The following is an 18,522-nucleotide window of genomic DNA, read 5'->3' as shown; positions in this document are numbered from 1 at the left end:
CCACACACTGTACTGTGTGCATCCTAAGCTAGTACTTCAGTACTTAGTGTTAGCAGTGTGCACACTGCACATTGCGAAAACCGTAAAATAGCTAGGCTCTTTGGAATCTTCCATTGATGAATGTGTACATTACTGTGTACATTACTGTGTGTACGAGTATTTCATTCTGGTGGATTACTGTGCACTCGAGTCACTCTTGATATTTGCTTGTGTGAATTGTTTTCCAGTGTTGCTTGTTGCCAAGGGGCCTACCCAAAGTCGCTGCTCAAACTTTGGGACACTTGGAATCGTGACCATACGTCGGAGAACGACAGGCCAGGTTAGGCCCAGCTCCCCCCCCCCCCCCAACACACACACACACACACATTTGTCTAAGACTTGACTCTGCGCTTTTTCAAACAGTGGTGTAGAGTACTGTCAGATGCCAAAGAACTAGGGGGGGGGGGGGGTCAGCCTCCAAGCACAGCAGCCTAGGCCTTCTTCCTATTTTCATGTGCTGCAGTATATGCACATTGGAGTCACCTGGACTTGTGTACATAATTGGTATGCTGTGCTTAGTGAAATCCTAGCCTGTTTGTTCTTCGGCACTCTGTTCTTCGGCACTCCGTTCTTCGGCACTCCGCTCTTCGGCACTCCGCTCTTCGGCACTCCGCTCTTCGGCACTCCGCTCTTCGGCACTCCGCTCTTCGGCACTCCGCTCTTCGGCACTCCGTTCTTCGGCACTCCGCTCTTCGGCACTCCGCTCTTCGGCACTCCGCTCTTCGGCACCCCGTTCTTCGGCGCCCCGCTCTTCGGCGCTCCGCTCTTCCGCACTCCGTTCTTCCGCACCCCGTTCTTCCGCACCCCGTTCTTCGGCACCCCGTTCTTCGGCACTCCATTCTTCGGCACTCCATTCTTCGGCACTCCGTTCTTCGGCACTCCGTTCTTCGGCACTCCGTTCTTCGGCACTCCGTTCTTCGGCACCCCGTTCTTCGGCACCCCGCTCTTCGGCACTCCGCTCTTCGGCACCCCGTTCTTCGGCACTCCGCTCTTCGGCACTCCGTTCTTCGGCACTCCGCTCTTTCTGCACTCCGTTCTTCGGCACTCCGCTCTTCTGCACTCCGTTCTCCTGCACTCCGTTCTTCTGCACTCCGTTCTTCTGCACCCGACAGTCCTGTACCCTATGCCATGTATGGAATGCAGATTATTACACAATTTTAGGAAATAGAACAAAGTCACTATATTTGATCTGTCACCTAATCCAATCTTAGTTAAAAGACTTGCGATGACACTTGAGCAGCAAAAATTGGTTGTCAAACTCAATCTGTTCTTGTTTGCACCACCCTTACATCCGATACCACCCTTACCACCCTTACCACCCTTACCACCCTTACCGCCCTTACCACCCTTACCACCCTCACCACCCTCACCGCCCTCACCGCCCTCACCACCCTTACCACCCTTACCGCCCTTACCACCCTTACTGCCCTTACCACCCTCACCGCCCTTACCGCCCTCACCACCCTTACCACCCTTACCACCCTTACCACCCTTACATCCGATCTTCACTGTACATGTACTCACACATTTCCATTGGGGGGGGGGGGTGTACAACTTGGTTACTGATAGCGTTGTCAGAGGGTGTCTATGTAATATAGTGTTAAAAACAATAAGAGGACAGAGAAAGTGTTTTAACTCCGAGTTTCACGCACTAAGCGATCATCAGAAAACAGCTTAGTGCGTGAAACTCGGAGTTAACACACTTTCTCTGTCCTCTTATTGTTTTGAACCAGCTCTGCCTCCCGGTATTGAGCACTCTCTTGGACAGCCTGGAACCTCTCTGTTTTAATATAGTGTTACGTGTATTTCTGCCAGTGCGATTCTTCTTATGTCAAGGTTTATGTGCTGTTGTTTGGAATCTGAATTGTTTCTCCATACAGATTTCTACCCAAGTGGTCAGCTGTTCATTGTGTTTGAGTTTGCGAATGGTGGCCGGGACCTGGAACATAGTGAGGTGGGTGTTTGTAGCAGTTTGGTCTGGTTAGTATTCCACATTTCTACCTCTCCACAGGTCTCTCTCTCTCTCTCACTCACTCACTCACTCACTCATCTGCACTGGTTTCCAATGACCATCAGCAGTTGGCACACGGCATCCTGTAATTCTCAAAACTTTGTCATACTAAGTTAGTAACACAACACATGGATTATTTTACATGCCTATACAGTAGTATACACGTTCCCTACAAGCTGAATGTAACTGTCATTCTGTCATCATATGGTTTATAGTCGTAAGAAATGTACAATCATTGGTCGTATCCGGTCAGTAGTCCTCTTTGTGTGTGGGAAATGGACTAAAGAAACAGAAAATACAACCAACAGTGCTGCAGCGCCGTGTTTCAGCAGTCTGTACAGCTTGGGTTTCTTTACTCTGCACGGTGTGGCACACAGACATAATGACATATACTGTGTGCTTGATACCACCAACAGATCTGTTGTATCCCGTGTGCTTACCGCTGTAAGGTACCTGTCTATGTACCCACTCTATGTTACCAGTCTATGTTACCTGTCTATGTGTGCAGCACTACAGTGTATCAAGTCTATGTATACAGCACCACAGTGGCATAGTCCAGTACCTGACCATGCCCTTGCTCAGCCGGTTAGTTAGTTGTACACACAGCTGGCCTCCATCTCTGACCCCGGCAATTGTCTTTGCTCAGCGGGTTAGTTGTATGGAAAGCCTGCCTCCATCTCTAACCCTCACAATTGCCCTTGCTGAGCAGGTGAGCAGGTTACGGAAAGCCTGCATCAGGCTCTGAGGGTTCGCTCTCTGCTTTGGGTCAGCTGTGACGCGATCACGCAGCATCACGCTTGTCATCATCTTGTCCTGGCCCACCACCGTCGTCACCACCATCCGTTGAACGTTGTACCTTCTCAGTGTCAACCTCCTGGTCCTCCGAGTCATCGTCAATCGAAGAGCCCAGGTTCCAGTCTGCCTCTTCGTCCTTCCGCTGTTCCAGGATGATCTGTTCACAGGACATGATGGTGGACTTGCAGAATGGGCAGCGTATGCGTCCGCGGCGATCAGGCTTCGCCAGACACACGTGACAGATGAGGTGAGTGCAAGGGTACAGTATTCTATCCTTGCTCCTCTCCGTGCAGATCTTGCACACGCCAAAGTTCAGGCCGGCCTCCTTGTACTGCGCGTCCATCTCTGCCGTCACCTCGATGGTGCGCTTGTCGCGGAAGAAGCGCGCAAGGTTGCCGTTCCACGGGTCCTGGCTCTTCCCGCCTGGGTAGCGGCACACGCGCTTCTCCCCGTCGACCTCTTGCATGCGAGTCAGGTATCTTGATAGCGAGCCGTTCAGTTGGATGTTGCGAACTGTGTTATTGTGTGTGATGTAAGTGACGTCCCACTTTCCACGGCGTGACCGACTGGGCGTGTAGATGTAGCTGCCGGGGCCTGTATCTTTCAGTGCCTGGCGAACACGATGGTAGCGATCGGGAAAGCAGAATGCTGGCGAATCCAGGGTCAGCAGAATGACGGCTTGGAAGATTTTGCTGAACGGTTGCATGAGCTGTGTGAAGATGTCGTATTCGTACAGCGATACACAGCCATCCCTGGTCAAATCCAGCAGTCTGCGAATGTGTACCTCTAATCCTTTCTCCTTGTCAATGCACTGAAACCTCACAGAGCATGGACCAGGTAAGTCAACGGGGCCTGGCTCCTGTGCGTCTTCTTCACTGTCCACTTGCTCCTGATCAATGGCTTTTTGGATATCTGCTTTGCCTTTCTCCTCAAACTCGGCATAGAACGTTTTCCAGCTGACAAGTATGTTGTTCGCAAAGTGCTGCTTCCAGAACTCGCGCGCCTGTACAATTCTGACATCGTCGGCGGACATTAGCTTGTCTCTGTCTCTTTGCGTGGGTATGCCTAGCTCTTGGCCGTACATGAGCGACAGTTCGCAAGCAGTGTACTCTAGTGTGTAGAATATAGCTAGTACTTCTTGCGTGAACTTGTCTCCCTGGCACTCTCCCTTGGCATGGGCCATGGCCAACACGCACAAGCGGTTGTGGTCTTGCAGAATGCGCCGCAGTGATAGCCGTAAGTACTCGTCCTCCTTCAGCAGTCGCAGCATCATCTCCGGCGTGTGCTGGGCCAGTCTCTGGCGTATTGCACTCAAATAGACGCACGCCGGGTAGAACTCATCGTTAAGGAATGATTGCAAGCCGCTCTGCGACTCCAGAGCACCTCTGCACGGCTCATCCATGGCCAGGGTTAGATCATTTGGAAAAATTTGAGAAATGACTTTGAGGATGATCTCGAGTCTTGGAAACAGCATCTTGTCTGATGGCTTGTCGTATGTCCACATTGCCGGTCTTAACCGCGCTCTTGCCCTCTGCATAAGTCCTGGCCGTGGCAACGGACAAACTGGTGCCGCAACCAACAGTGCACGGCCAAGACATGTGCCGAGCGCTGGCGTCTCCGTCTGGGCACTCTTGGCCGCTTCGTTTCGACTCTCTCTGGCTGCGATGCGTAGCAGGAGCTCTTCTCGGTCCGTGTCCATGTCCATCGTGCCCGTTCCCACCATCACGTTCTCTATCCCTGTCCAAGTGTCTCTGTTTACTGGACTGCTATACAGTTAACAGGTAAGAATTGAGGCACATGGGGGCCACACAACTCAATCGGGACAATCCGTACACGGAAGCATGGTAAGAAGTTAAAAACCAACCAGCACTCACGTACTGTCTCTCATCTTACTAACAAATAGTTTTTACTGGCTAGCATGCGTTCCACTGATATAGCTATTGCAGCTTGGTGCTTGTAGAGTTGTGACAAATCGTTGCTAACTGTATCAGGCAGTGTGATGATCTGTAACTTGTTGAGAATCACTGATTGGTGTTATCAATGTGATGATGTCATACTGATTGGTGTTATCAATGTTATGATGTCATACCATGTTGAATACTCACCACAGTAACAGCTATAGCACTGTAGAAGACAGCTTGTTCACACTTTCCAGTCATGGCCAACACACACACACACACACACACTCACACACACACACTCACTACACACACACCACTCACACAAACACACATGCAAACACAGCAACAACACACATAATGTGTAGGCAACATTCAAACTACTTGTTGTATTTTCACGTCCGTCCGCGCAGGCTACTATGTCACACTCACTTGCATGTGTTGGCATCGTCTCATTCACACATTCACTCTCACTCACACATTCACTCCTCACTCACACATTCACTCCTCACTCACACATTCACCAAGTAACAATGTAGTACAGTACATAGTTTTAGCACTTGTGCAGCAGCAGCAGCAGCAGCAACCCTGCATGCAATGCGTAGTGTAGTAGTAGTAGTAGTAGTAGTAGTAGTAGTAGTAGTAGTACATGTACAGTATACTGTATACTGTATAGTGTTATATTGTACAGTGTGTAGCATAGCACATCATTGCAACATGCAATGCGCAGGATGGTGCTGGGGTAGGCATCGGCCATTGACAATTGAATTTCGTCTGTTTTACGTGGAATTTCTTGGAGTTTTCCAATGTATTGTACTGGAATAAAATTCTATTTTACTTTTCATGGTATCTCTATTTTTTCACATCTACATGACTTTATCTTGCCCGTAAAAGAGGCCGTTACCCCGAAAAAATGCATGGCTGTGCTTGTCACATTGTTACATGTACTTTGTAGCCAAGATCTGATGTTTGCCGCAATCATCAACTGAGTGTACTGTGCGTGCTATGCACCTGTACTCTTGGTTGCACATGCGAACAATTATCTGCTCCATGGCGTGAGATTTGATCATTCACAACATTGTGCGATATGGCGGATCCTGTTACATCAATGTTGCATCGTCATCATCTTCACTCACAACCTGTCCCAGTCCTGGCTGTTACCATGCATTACATTCTGACATTTCGTTTCACCAGCGATGTCAATACCATTCACTAGCCTTGCCCCACGAGCTTTCCCAAGAATTCGTCAACTTATCGTTGAGTCCTCTGTCAGTTTGGATACCTATAGTTGCAAATGTCAGATGCCGATATTGTATCATGATGAGTGCGTAGCCGTTACACTGGTTTTGTGAAGAGCCATGACAACGTTGGTACTTTCCTCTACGATACGGTCTCCAGCCTGAATAGCGGTTGACTGGTTGTTTGTAGCTCTGCATAGTCTGGTGTAGTCAGTGTGGTTTTGATGGTGAGTTTGGGTATGAATTTCCCCCTTGTTTGTCACGTTGGAGGCTTACTGTGGCATTGTTGTTTGGTTCTGTCCACGTAACACAGGTAGTTTGGGACCACTCACGAAGCTCTGTCGTCACTGAACATGATAAGCTAGCCTCATGCATGCACACTCATGTCACATTGTCAGTGGTTAGCATGACAAAAAAACTCCATTCTCTGTTCTTGCTCTACCTGCCTGTCTGTGTGCTCTGCTCTAACTGTGCGGTGGCAGCTATGACCTCTAAGCTGGTCTCTGTCACAGTTTGGTGGCAGGTAACACAGCTCTCCATTTGATAGTCTCCCAGTCCATGTATTGATACTAGTCATCCGACTAGTGTTGCCTTGCCATAGCAGCGGGTGCTGTCTTCATAGAGTCCAAGGCAGCTCTACCCTCAGTCATGATACTGAACTTCATCGTCTGTGTTGTTGCATTGCGTGTGTTGTAGATGAGTAACTTTGGCCAGGCCATCAGCGTCTTCCAGCAGGTCACCATGGCGTTAGCTACAGCAGAGAGGGTAAGTCCTGTCTGTGCAGCAGTGACTGTGTCATGCACACAGTCTAGTGCTCATCCAGCATATACTGCACTCAACTGTACTGTACTGCACTGACTACTGCCTGTGCGGCAGTGACATGCCTACAGTCTAGGGCTCATCCAGCATGTACTGTACTGCACTGCACTGCACTGCACTGCACTGCACTGCACTGCACTGCACTGCACTGTGTATCACTACTCTCTTTACTACACAGTGAACCAAGGCTATGGTGTTGTTACTCCTAGTTTCATGCAAGATAGTGCTGTCTGATGATTTCACTACCGGTATGATCGTGCAAGAAGTTCTGAGTATCAACACCATAATCTTGGTGTATTCTCTGTTTGTGTGTGTGTGAGAGAGAGAGAAAGAAAGAAAAAGAGAGACAGAGAGACACAGAGAGAGAGAGAGAGAGAGAGAGAGAGAGAGAGAGAGAGAGAGAGAGAGAGAGAGAGAGAGAGAGAGAGAGAGAGAGAGAGAGAGAGAGAGAGAGAGAGAGAGAGAGAGTTGATTTGTGTGTCTGTTCGAATTCATGACTGTAGTTAATCCCATATTCCCATAATGGCACACCGCTGTCTGCTGATGAAGAGGTAGACGTGCATTTGTGTGTGCGTGTACAATCATGTACTTGTGTGTGTGTATGTGTACGTGTGCGTGCGTGTACGTGTCAATTGTTGTCTACAGGCTGTGGAGTTTGAACATCGTGATCTACACTGGGGTAACATACTGCTGAGAGAATGCGCTGACGATGACATCGTTACATGCCGTATCCAGGGCGACCAGCATTCCGTAGCGTCGGCTGGTTTTCACATCAGCATTATCGACTTCACACTGTCACGGCTCATCCATGGTATGTTGTCATGCCTACAGCCACGTAGCTGGCTGTCGTAACTGTTGATGTGCTGCAGATATTGTCTCATCTTCTGCCTTGCTTCAGAGTGTCAGAGTGTTAGTAATTATGTTGCCGGTAGCAACAATGGTTTGATCAACCATCATTCAAGAGGTTGCGCGTAACGAAGTTTCGTAGCCTTGGCCGGATCTGGCATCACGAAAAAGGTTACGAAAATAGATTGGTTCGGACCTTGCGCAAAAAGTGGTAACGACAAGTTTTTTCGGAGTACAGGAAATAGTCTCGGCAAGAGTACATAAACCAGAGTGTGCAACTGTGCATATCAGATCTGAAACAGCGCAGTTCGTGCACTACGTCACCCTGATGAGGTCAGCCAAGCTGCGACTTGTGTACAGCTCAAATTTTCATGTTTCATAGCCCAGAAATCAGCCAAGTTTGCTTGATTTTAGACGTCCTGTTTCAGGATTTCGGTGTTTTGTGTGACTGTGTACGCTGCGTACATCCACCGACAAGTAAAGTCACCAGGCTATCCGTATCAAAAAACCGAAATCAGGACAAACTCAGTGACCTGCACCACCGCGACTAGTTACGCAACTTTTCACCGTACCTGTGGCTTACCATGCCGTCAGAAATGACGTACTGCACGAATTACGCTCCCACAGGAACCATCCCGAGTTGCACACTCTGGTTTATGTACTCTTGGTCTCGGTAGTCAGGTATGCACACGCTCAGTGCATGACGGTACACAGGTGTCGTACATTACTGCGTGGTAGTGCGGTGATTTCAACGAAAGTAGTTTTCGCCGTTGAGCTCTTTTCCGTCTGAAGTTGACTAAAGTTCGTACAGCTTTCGTTACGGCCAGGTCTTACGAATTCTAGGCTGGCCTGGAAATGGCAAGCTGACATATTGAATTCACTCGCAACTTTTAACTCCAATACCAATAGATACCAATAGGCTGCGCACCAGGTTACTACTAGATGTTGTTGGAGGATAATAAATATATTATTCCTCTGCGTTACATGTGTACATCTTGTGGGTTTTGTGGGTGTCTGATGTCTGTACATGTACATGTAGATGGTACTACAGTCTTCTGCGATCTAGCAGCAGACCCGACTCTCTTCACGGGTAAAGGCGATTTCCAGTTCGAGGTCTACAGACTCATGCGCACGGAGCTGGGGTAAGTAACGTGAAATCACTGAAATGCTGTTTTTTAAATAGTTTTTCACATGGATAACAGTATGTTCTAGTTGTTCTGGTTGTTCTGGTTGTGTCGAGCACATTCGCAGCACTCCTCAGTAGACCTGCTCCAGCAAACTCAAAATGATCTGTTTTGGAGTGCTGTCTGCAGTACTTTGCTCAACGTAACTGTTACTACAGACCTACTAGCATGTTGTCATCGAAAACTCTTCACTTTTTGCACAAATGCCAACCGTCCCGGGTTGCCCGGGACAGTCCCGGGAATGGCTTGTTTGTCCTGGGGTCCCGGGAGGTTCTGCGAAAGTCCCGGGATCGAAACGGGACTGTTAAAAATTAAAATCGATGTTTTTTTTCATTTTTATGACGATTTTTCAGATATCCTCGATCTAGAGTCGGCCGTGTGCTCGTACTTGTACATGCAGCTGAGCACGTAGAATCTAGTACTAGACACAGCTCGAAGCGCGGCGTGTGTGGACTGGATCGATCGAGTACAGTTTGTAGTACTCGATCGATCTGGTGCAACATGCTGCATGCACTGAATGCACTACACTGGCCCACACACATGCCTCGCGCGGTGTAGATCTACGCGGCGCGGCCTGGGCCTAGCTTGGTTGGATGATCATGACATGGGGAACACTGCACTTGCACCGGACGGCGTTGTGCACCGCTGGTTTTTTTTTGAATTTTCAGGTGAATAGGTGAAGTGAAAATATCTCTGATAATGATGGATGCACAAAGAAAATGGTGTCCAGGGAAAACGGTCCAAATCAAGGGAATTGAGGCAGGTTGTCCAGGAGACTCGAGCCTCCAGGTTGGCATGTATGTATTTGGTGGCTTCCTTGCTGTAAGCACACTGGGCTGGCAGAAAAGTGAACAGGCACCTTGGCAGCTAGTCTGACTGTTACATCCCTGTGAAGCACTGGTAAAGTCTTAGTGTTTAGCAGTGCACCAGTGCATGTAGCACTTCCTAAATCACATGTACCGTTACTGGCACATGCAGCTGAACGCTGACATCTTTGAACTTTCCTGGGCACTTATATCTTGGCCGAGGAGGAAAGTCACTTCTTTTGTGCCACGAAATGAAAATACTCGACGTTGTCACTTGCCAGTCCTTGACGGTGTCCATTCCTTCCTTCCTTTCTCCGTGGCACTCACCGAGTCACCGGCGACACTGCCGCCATGATGTCATGTGCAACGAGGCATTATGTCATCAAGTGCATGCCAAATTAGGAACTGGACCTATGTGTGTCCTTCTGCATGGCTAAGTCTTCATGGATGAGTCACCTTTTCGGCTACAGTGCATGTGGTATCTCTCTTGGTGCTGATACTTTCCTCTCCATACTGTTGCTGCTGCCTGTGCTTCTTCAGCAATGACTGGAGTCAGACCAAGCCGCTGACTAATGTTATTTGGTTACGCTATCTTGTCGATAAGCTACTGCACGCCGTGACCTACACACAATCGCAGCGTTCTGCCGCTCAGCGCAGCAGCAAGGCTCGCCTTACACGCCTGCTGCAGCGCCTCAAGTCCAAGACTTACGACAGCGCCTGGTCTGTGCTGCTCAACGATGAGATATTCAAGTGTTGATCCATGTCTGTAGCTGCTGAAACGATGAGCTATTCAAGTGTTGATCCATGTCTGTAGCTATGTCTGTAGCTATGTATGTAGCTATGTCTGTAGCTATGTCTGTAGCTATGTCTGTAGCTATGTATGTAGCTGCTGAAATCCTCACACCTGTACCTGTACCTGTACGCCAGGGACATATTCTTACGAACTAACTGAATTCATAATTGCTCAAGCCCAGCATGCTCCAGCCCAGCATGCTCCTGAAACACATTAACTTTCCCTCATGATACAACTGCCATGATGCTCAAATAACCATGGTAACATCACATTGCGCCCTCAGTCATGAAACTATCTTTTCCTTTTCAGCCGGTGATTTTTGGGGGAGATGTGTGAAAGCATGTTAGAGTTGGCTTACCCCCGGCCGGCCTGTTAGTAGCACTTTTTTCTCACTGGCATTGAGGACTTTACTACAACTACTTCACGTACTGCATTGTACTACATTGTAGTAGTAGCATTCTACTTCACAAAGTATGTGTTTTCTTGGACAAAATCTTCTTGTCGCCAAGTGTTAGCAACTTAGCGTACATATGATAGAGCTGCTCACGTGTGCGATATGACAACATGTGTCATGCTACCGCTGTGGTGCAGGCAGCCAAGAAATAAAAGGGTTTCGTCTGGGCAGGGTCAAGTATCTATTGCTTGCGCCAGTTTGCATTGCAGCACGCTACAACACGCCCTGAGCTAAAATATTATGTCTGGACCTGAATGCACACAGCGATCCTTATACTATTAGGTTCATGAGTCAATTTCTCACCCGCTCTCGTTTCCGGCGCAGCAACAACTTCGCCAAGGTTTCCAATAACTTGTTAAATCGTGGCGCAGCTAAAATGCATAGCTAGCAATCATTGGATCACAGCAAGAGTGCATTGACTCTTCATCATAGCTATAAAGTCTAGCTATAAAGTATTATCGTCGTATAGGGGCTAGGAGACAGATATCAAGTTATAAACCATGCTAAAGTAAAAACAAAATTAAAACAAAAACAGCACGCTTTACAGCACCCTAACCAGAGGGTAGCGGGGTACTCCCCCCCTGCCTAAAACTTGCTAAACATTGGGTTACACGTCAAACATGTACCAGCACTGCCAACACAAGATGTAAAAAGGATTTTAAAAAAGAAAGAAGAAGAGAGAAAGCAATCGCAGGTTTTTGATGGGTGAAAAGAGCTAGCGTGTACTTGTGTTTGTTGTACATGCATGTTGTATGCAAGATGTGAAAGAGTCTTAAGGTGACAAGTATGCTTTCATGACCGGCATGAAGTCGTGTTTTGTGGAGTATGTCATAATACTGCTATATATTTTATCAAACGAGAGTAATAAAAACGTGTGGTATATCTCAAACACTTTTTCTAACCTAAAAGTTTTGCATATCAACCGACTGCAGACGGGGAGAGCCTAGGGAACCCTATGTGAGAAGAATCAACACTAGCAACTCAAATCAATCAAGTATTTGAAGTAGCAGAGTAGCAGAGTAGCAGACTATGTGCGAGCGAGAGAGGAATACAGCCTCAGTGGTAGCAGCAGCAGCAGCTACAGCAACAAGCTGACGTGCTGCAGCGTCTGATGCAGGAGCTCAGTGCACTTGCATCGCTCACTGCTATCAGCCTCTTCCAGCGTGCGCCTCCATGCCGGTGCAATAGGCAGAGAGTCCAGTGGAGATAGTGGTGATGCACTAGAGTTGAGTGCTTCATCTAGACTAGCATGCAGAGAGACCAAGTTACGCCGCAGACCAACGACTGTGCGATCCATAGTAGCCTCTGTGACATAGTGTAGACAAGGAAACCAAAGCAAAGCCAGATGTGACCGCATCATTAGCTCTGCTCAGCAGTAACACCATGTCCTGAGACTGAGAGCAGTGCACGAGGAAGGCAGTGCTAGTGGCAGTGCCACTGTACTACTTCGAAGTATGTGCCTGCTGCTGAGAACAACAGCCCGGACCTGCTGCCAGTACTGTATCACCCGATTGTAAGTCACAGCCTCATTTTCAGGTCCATGTCATATCATTTCAATATTTTCACTTCAGTAGTAAGTCATGATCGATTGTAAGTCCCCTTAGTTGGCCCTACAGTTCGGGGAAATACGGTATATCTTTGTCACGACAAAGACGTACAAACAGTGGAGCGTTCATCACAATAACAAGAGATCCATGTGCTCGCCGGACGAAGCAGAGCAACACAAATGAGCACCCGCGAGTAGCGGTAGAGAGCAGTCAGACTACACTCTGTACAACTCATGTTAGAGACATGGTCCTGGAGCACCTACCTCGCCGAGTCAACGCTGAGTCTCGCTTGATCTCTCCCTGTACATACTCCACCATCATTGACACGTAACGACATAGAACCTCCGTCCAGCTACATAAATAGGACAGTAAGCCAGCACACCACACGAAGAACAGCAGATAACATCCCGTCAAAGAGATCAACCACGCCATTGTAAGAATGAAGAAATCAAGCAACAAAGCACAGTATGGAAGTTGAGCTGTTACTCTCCACACTGCACACTACTTACCAGTACAGTGTGTATCTACCAAAGTCAATCTATGGTGGCCTACCAGTCCAGCCTTTCTACTAAAGCAAACCTACAGGTACACGACTATCAGTCCCAGCCTTTCTACATCTGATACATGTGCTAATGGTAGCAGTAACAACAAGTCATGTTGCTACTGATGTTGCTACTGATGCTGGTGCTGGCCATGCACACCTACCTGAGCCGCTGCTGTGGACTCAACAGTTGTGCAATCACTGGTAGGATGTCAGCGGACATATCAACACTCAGCAAGAGGGGCCTGCGTAGGATCACAAGGAGAAAGAGAGAGAGAGAGAGGGAGGGAAATTCAAATAGTGTGTGCGTGTGGTGTGTGTGTGTGTGTGTGTGAGAGAGAGAGAGAAATAAATGTGTAGTCTTCTCTAGAGCAATGTAATGACATCCAGGATGCTAATAGGGAGGTTCCGAAGTACGATTTTTCGTGCCAAAATCCGTAGAGGCGCTACGGATTTTTATACGTCGTTTTCGAGCAGTGAAATGTTCCGGAGTACGGAACTTATGTTTTTGCCGTCATTGCCTAGGTTACGATCGCAAACACGTCACATTCCCGCGCTATGCCTTTTTATTTTGAAAATTTGTACCGAAATCAAAACTTCCCGCCGAAAATCGATGTTTCTCGTGCCAAATATGTACGCGAAAAATCTTTCTGCACCTGATGACGCAAAATCTCCATACGAAACATGGTTCGTGTGAAAGCCAGTCTACACGGATTCTCCGTGCCGAAAAATCGTATGGAGCACGCCTGGAAAAAATCCGTAGCGCCCATACGGATTTTGGCACGGAAAATCGTACCCCGGAACCTCTCTATTATGATGTATTATCGTCCTGTACTAGCTAGACAATGCAATGTACAAGTACAGTCTTCCATTCCCGTACAGTCGTCCATTCCCAAACAGTCTCTCAGACAGAAATACAGCAGATTGACTGTGCAAGCAGAGCAACAGAGCTACGAATAAAGCAAAGCATGCCAAGACGAACATTGGATTCACTGTGTCAGTGAGCAATCCTCTGTCCTCTACTCACATGTCATCATTGCAGACCTGCACTAGGTTGACCAATGCTGCAGAGTCCAGACACTCTGCACACGTCGACGTGCTGTCCAGTGTTGATGTACGTGTGCTATGACCGACGGTGCTGGCAGCTGTGCCCAGAATGGAACGTATTGCAATGTGTGGTGCGCCACTTCTCCACTGCGATTGGCAAGTCCGCAATAACTGCAACACAGTGAACAGTGAACCACACACCAATCATGTCATGATAGCACAGCACAGGTGCATGCCCTGGCCACAAAGTTAACACATCCATAGCAATACTCAGCATGTTGGTGGCGCCTGTCATCTCTGAGCAGCCGCTCTGCACATGTGCATACATTTACTACTAAGCACAAACACCCAGTGCTACTAGCAAGAGTACATAACCGTGGTTATGTACTCTTGCTACTACTAACATCATAGGACAGCTCGCTGACTATGACACACGGTCCACACGAGCAGACAGTTCACACAAGTCCACAGTCCACACGAGTAGAGAGTCCACACGAGTAGAGAGTCCACATTAATAGAGAGTCCACACCAGGCAGTAGACAACTGCACATACCGGTAATGTACTGCTTACCTGTGCTCGACACGACAAGGCGTTGGCAACGTCGTCGTGATCGTGGAGAATGGACTCCAAGCGAATATCATCCTCTTTCAGACTCTCTGACAACTGGTCTTTGATGCCACACGTTGACGGCTGTGTCCAACTACGGCGATTTGACGACGGAGTGTTTCCTCCAGAAGGAGTGCCGGCAGTGGGTGTGCGTGGTGTCGTAGGCATGGACAATGCTAGAGGATTAGCTGAGTCGACAATGTGCAAGTTTGTTGTGGATAGTGCCGCTACCTGCAGTGCATGCGCCTGGTGCTGCTCAGGATCTGCCGTTCGTTGTTCCTGCCGACTGGAGAACGGTCTGTGGTCTGGTGGTCCACCGCGGTCATGTGACACAGAGGTAATGGCTAGAGACGCGTCTTCAGAAACCTCCGGGAACAGAGTTCTGGCAAGTGCACCCGTTCCACTGTGCGGAGACTCTGTTTTTTAAACAACATAAGTAAGCACAGACAGAAACGCGAACATCAAGCCACTTTCACGGCAGTTGCAAAGAAAACCTGTGCTTTCTTTTAACCTTATCGGTAGTTTGAACAACGCTATATCGTGCCTACACATATTTCCATGTCCCTTGCAACCCAGTCCAGCATAGTGATATGTGGGTTAGTACCATGAGGAACATATACCCTACATTTTTCCAACAAGGCTGCGCACTAGACTGTTAGTAGATGTCTGCAGTCTGTGACGAAGCTTTACCTGCTAGCTGGGGAGACCGAGGAGGAGACCTGTCGAGAGCAGCGCGTGGACGGAATGCGCTGGCATACTCTTGCAAAGTGTTGTGACCAGCGTTGGGTGCTGTTGATGTTTCATGTACGGCTGTCTTGTCGGAGTCATAACTGGACGTCTTCGTAGGAGCAGTACTAGTAGGTGACGCTGACAGCATTTGCTCCGAAGGTGATGGTTTGTTATCCACTGTTGTCATAACTCCGTCAGTTGTGTCTGTTCCTCCAGTGTGTGAGGGTAATGCTAGGCTTGTAGGCTTCTCAGCATGTGAGCTGCTTTTAGTGCTGCGACTTGATGAAGACAGTCGTGCCTGTGATGGTGTCTTCTTTGTTTTCTTCGCCGAGGCTGCCTTCTGCTCTGAGCTGCTGCTACTGGCATTGGGTGAGGCGCTTGTACTGCCGAGTCGAAATTTCTGAGACTTGTCCTTGCGGAGTTTACTGGTCTCTGTTTGACGTGGCGTGATCACTGCCATCTGCTTGCTCTTCTTCTCAGTTTTGTCAGCAATGGCCGCCGTCGCTGTGGGTGTGACAGGTGACGTGCTAACACTGGTTGATGCGTCACCATCGTTGCTTTTCTGCCCGCCGCCGCCTACGGTTAAAATTGAGGGAGGTTTGGTTGCACGAGAGGTGACATTCCTGTTAGCCGTGCCAGCACTGGTTGTTGCACTGGATCCTGCTGATTTGTGACGTTTCGATTCTCTGTTCTGCTGAGAGGAACTGTCAGACGCAGGAACTTCAAACTTCGTCGTTTCTTTGGCTGCCACTCGTGCAGCTTTCTTCAGCAACGCTGCTTGCTTGGCTTCAAACTCTTCGTGGACTTGTTTAATGGAGCGGCCCGGGTAGTTGCCATGGCAAACAGTATCAATAGGGTGTTGCAGTATGGTGATGGACTGCAGGCGATGTCCATCGCGACAGGATGCCGCCATGACCTCAAACAGATACTGGTCCAGAACTGCACAGTGCGAGAGATACTCAGCTTTGCGACCGCTGCCACAGTCATCGCCACTGCCACCGGTACTGCCCTGTACAGTAGCAGTGTGTGCATTACAGCTGAAATTCCGATACTCCACATTGCCAACCTGGAGGATAGTAACAACAGCAGCAAGAAGAAGCAGCAGCAGCAGCAGCAGCAAGAAGCAACAGTCAGACGGTGAATTGTCAAAATCAAGACTGCAAAATGAAATGTAGGAGAGAAGGACAATGAGAGTACTCCAGAGAACAAACGATCTACTTCGAAGCGCATACACAGTATAACAGACAGGGACAGTCAGTGAGAGAGATTGGGAGAATCATATGCTAAGCATGTTCTACTGAGAGGTTCAAAGCAGTCGGCACACCCCAGCACGAAAATCGATATGCGCATACATATCAGCACAGATACTATTACTAGTACTTTGGTAACAGAGATACAAGCAACCATCCACTGTACACCCCCTTACCAGTCTGGCACATCCGCATGCATTCTTCTCCACGAGTGTGGGCCAGCGTGTGGATGGGGTAATGTAGGACCGGCTGTGCAAGTGCTTGGCTGCTGGATGTTGGCATTGCGTCAGCGAGCAGCAACACGATGCAGTCAATCGGAACGGACATCGGCTGTACTGACCAAAGGACGGATGACACGGCGAGTTGCTATGCAACACAATCCTGCAAACCGTACTGGTGTCCGGCGTGAACACGATATCCATGCCAATGTCAAAGTAATTGTAGCACACGAGATCGGTGTCTGATGCACTGCTGCTAGTACCCTCCTGTTGCTGCTGTCCTTGCTGCTGCTGTTCAGCAGTGCCAGCTTGCTTCAGTTTATCTGCATTCAGTGCACCAGCGGCTGTCTTGCCTGCTTTTTTATTGCCAGCTGATGCTGCTTTGCTGTTGCCACTCGACACCAAAGTCGTTTTCTCCTGCTGAGGTGTTCCTAGTTTCTTGGATGCCTGTCGTGTGAACATCGCCGGCGCCTTTTTCCTTGGCTTGGCTCTCCAAGAATGCATCTCGTCACCATTGGCAGAGCAATAGTAGACAGCATCTGGATAGCCTAGACTGCCTACAACCGACTGCACACTCTCACCAAACATCACCATGTGAGTGTTAGTCATAGCAGCACCAGCACCGCCGCCGCCGCCAGACCCCCGGCATGTCAGACGCTCTGTGTTGTTGCCGGTGTCCCCGTCACTCGTCCTGCTCCGGCCGCTGCTAGTCTCACCGGCGCCGGCGGTGGTGGCTGTACGGCGGAATGCCAGCGTTTCAATCTTCACGCCAGTGCATCGCGGTGATGGCGTGTTCTCCACAATACTGGACACACTCACCGGACACATGCCTCTCCGTCCACACAGTCTGTCTAAGCTACCACTACATGTAGCAGTAGTACTAGTACTACCCCCAGCAATAGCACTGCCACTCCTATCATCGCTATCTAAACTGAACACAGACACTGCCGAGCACAAACTCGGTTCAGACACCGAGGTTTGGAACGATAAGCCTTGGAAGCGCAACCGGTGGCGCGAACAAGAATCTATCGTGCCTGTTGCATCAACCTTCTCCTTGCACACTGGAAAGTTGAAATCCAACACATCCTGGACTTTCAGCTGCTCACCATGTCGACATAGTCGGAATGGTCGCGGCAGCACCAGCTCAGTTCTGGAGGCCGTCACGTTGTTGATCTGTCTTGGTTGTAGTTGTACGAAGACACCACCACGTGACCATGGCCAGTAGCTAGTAACCTGCTGTAATAGGTGAGTGTCACCATTGAACTCTAACCTCACGTAACCTGGTACTGTCAGCCACACATCGCACTCTGCCGCACCAATCAATTCTATTCCAACGCGTTGATCAGGTGTCATACGGCGTTGCAGCACAGACAGAGCTTGATGTAGGCTTAATCCCAGCCTCCAGCAACCAACACCCAGTCCTGGAACGATAAGACTGGCATCGTCATCAACGATGAAGCTTCCATCAGTACTGTCCATTGCTGTGTCAGTGTCAAATTGGTTACGTGAGCAGGTCAGTGCACGAAACCACGTCCTTGACTGCTTCTGCGATGCAGAAGACATGATCCTTCACGGCCTTCTATATCGGTGCAATACAGAAACAAGCCCCGCCATCTAGGTTACCATTTCCTAGTCAAACAACATTACTTTATCTCAATGAAAGCACAGAAAGTCCTTGATTCTTGAATGTTGATTGATCA

The 18,522-nt window shown here is 48.8% G+C and overlaps 3 protein-coding genes across 3 annotated transcripts in view; 1 reads left to right on the top strand and 2 right to left on the bottom strand.

The window, feature by feature from the left end:
* LOC135813783 (uncharacterized) overlaps positions 1-10,994 on the top strand; it is a 28,343-nt gene extending 17,349 nt beyond the window's left edge. The window contains exons 9-14 of the mRNA XM_065326789.1: positions 228-319; positions 1,920-1,993; positions 6,678-6,746; positions 7,446-7,611; positions 8,686-8,788; positions 10,177-10,994. Of these exons, the coding sequence (XP_065182861.1) occupies positions 228-319; positions 1,920-1,993; positions 6,678-6,746; positions 7,446-7,611; positions 8,686-8,788; positions 10,177-10,393 (721 nt within the window). The 3' untranslated portion in view covers positions 10,394-10,994. The remainder of the gene's footprint in view (positions 1-227; positions 320-1,919; positions 1,994-6,677; positions 6,747-7,445; positions 7,612-8,685; positions 8,789-10,176) is intronic.
* On the bottom strand, positions 2,151-5,219 carry LOC135813784 (E3 ubiquitin-protein ligase CBL-B-like). The gene has a single exon (XM_065326790.1). The coding sequence runs from the start codon at positions 4,566-4,568 to the stop codon at positions 2,832-2,834; it is 1,737 nt and encodes a 578-aa protein (XP_065182862.1). The 5' UTR covers positions 4,569-5,219; the 3' UTR covers positions 2,151-2,831.
* A 225-nt stretch (positions 10,995-11,219) lies between the features above and the next one.
* Positions 11,220-18,504, bottom strand: LOC135813782 (serine-rich adhesin for platelets-like). The gene is made up of 7 exons (XM_065326787.1): positions 16,781-18,504; positions 15,316-16,420; positions 14,590-15,041; positions 13,999-14,189; positions 13,136-13,216; positions 12,694-12,782; positions 11,220-12,188 (listed from the first exon to the last, which is right to left on the bottom strand). Exons 1-7 carry the CDS (start codon positions 18,383-18,385, stop codon positions 11,962-11,964), a joined length of 3,750 nt encoding a protein of 1,249 aa, XP_065182859.1. The 5' UTR covers positions 18,386-18,504; the 3' UTR covers positions 11,220-11,961.
* Between the last annotated feature and the right edge of the window lie 18 nt (positions 18,505-18,522).

Source organism: Sycon ciliatum, chromosome 4 (assembly GCF_964019385.1).
Source record: "Sycon ciliatum chromosome 4, ocSycCili1.1, whole genome shotgun sequence".
NCBI classification, from domain to species: Eukaryota; Metazoa; Porifera; class Calcarea; order Leucosolenida; family Sycettidae; genus Sycon; species Sycon ciliatum.
The sequence above is the reverse complement of the archived record's forward strand: the minus strand, read 5'-3'. Positions and strand labels throughout refer to the sequence as shown.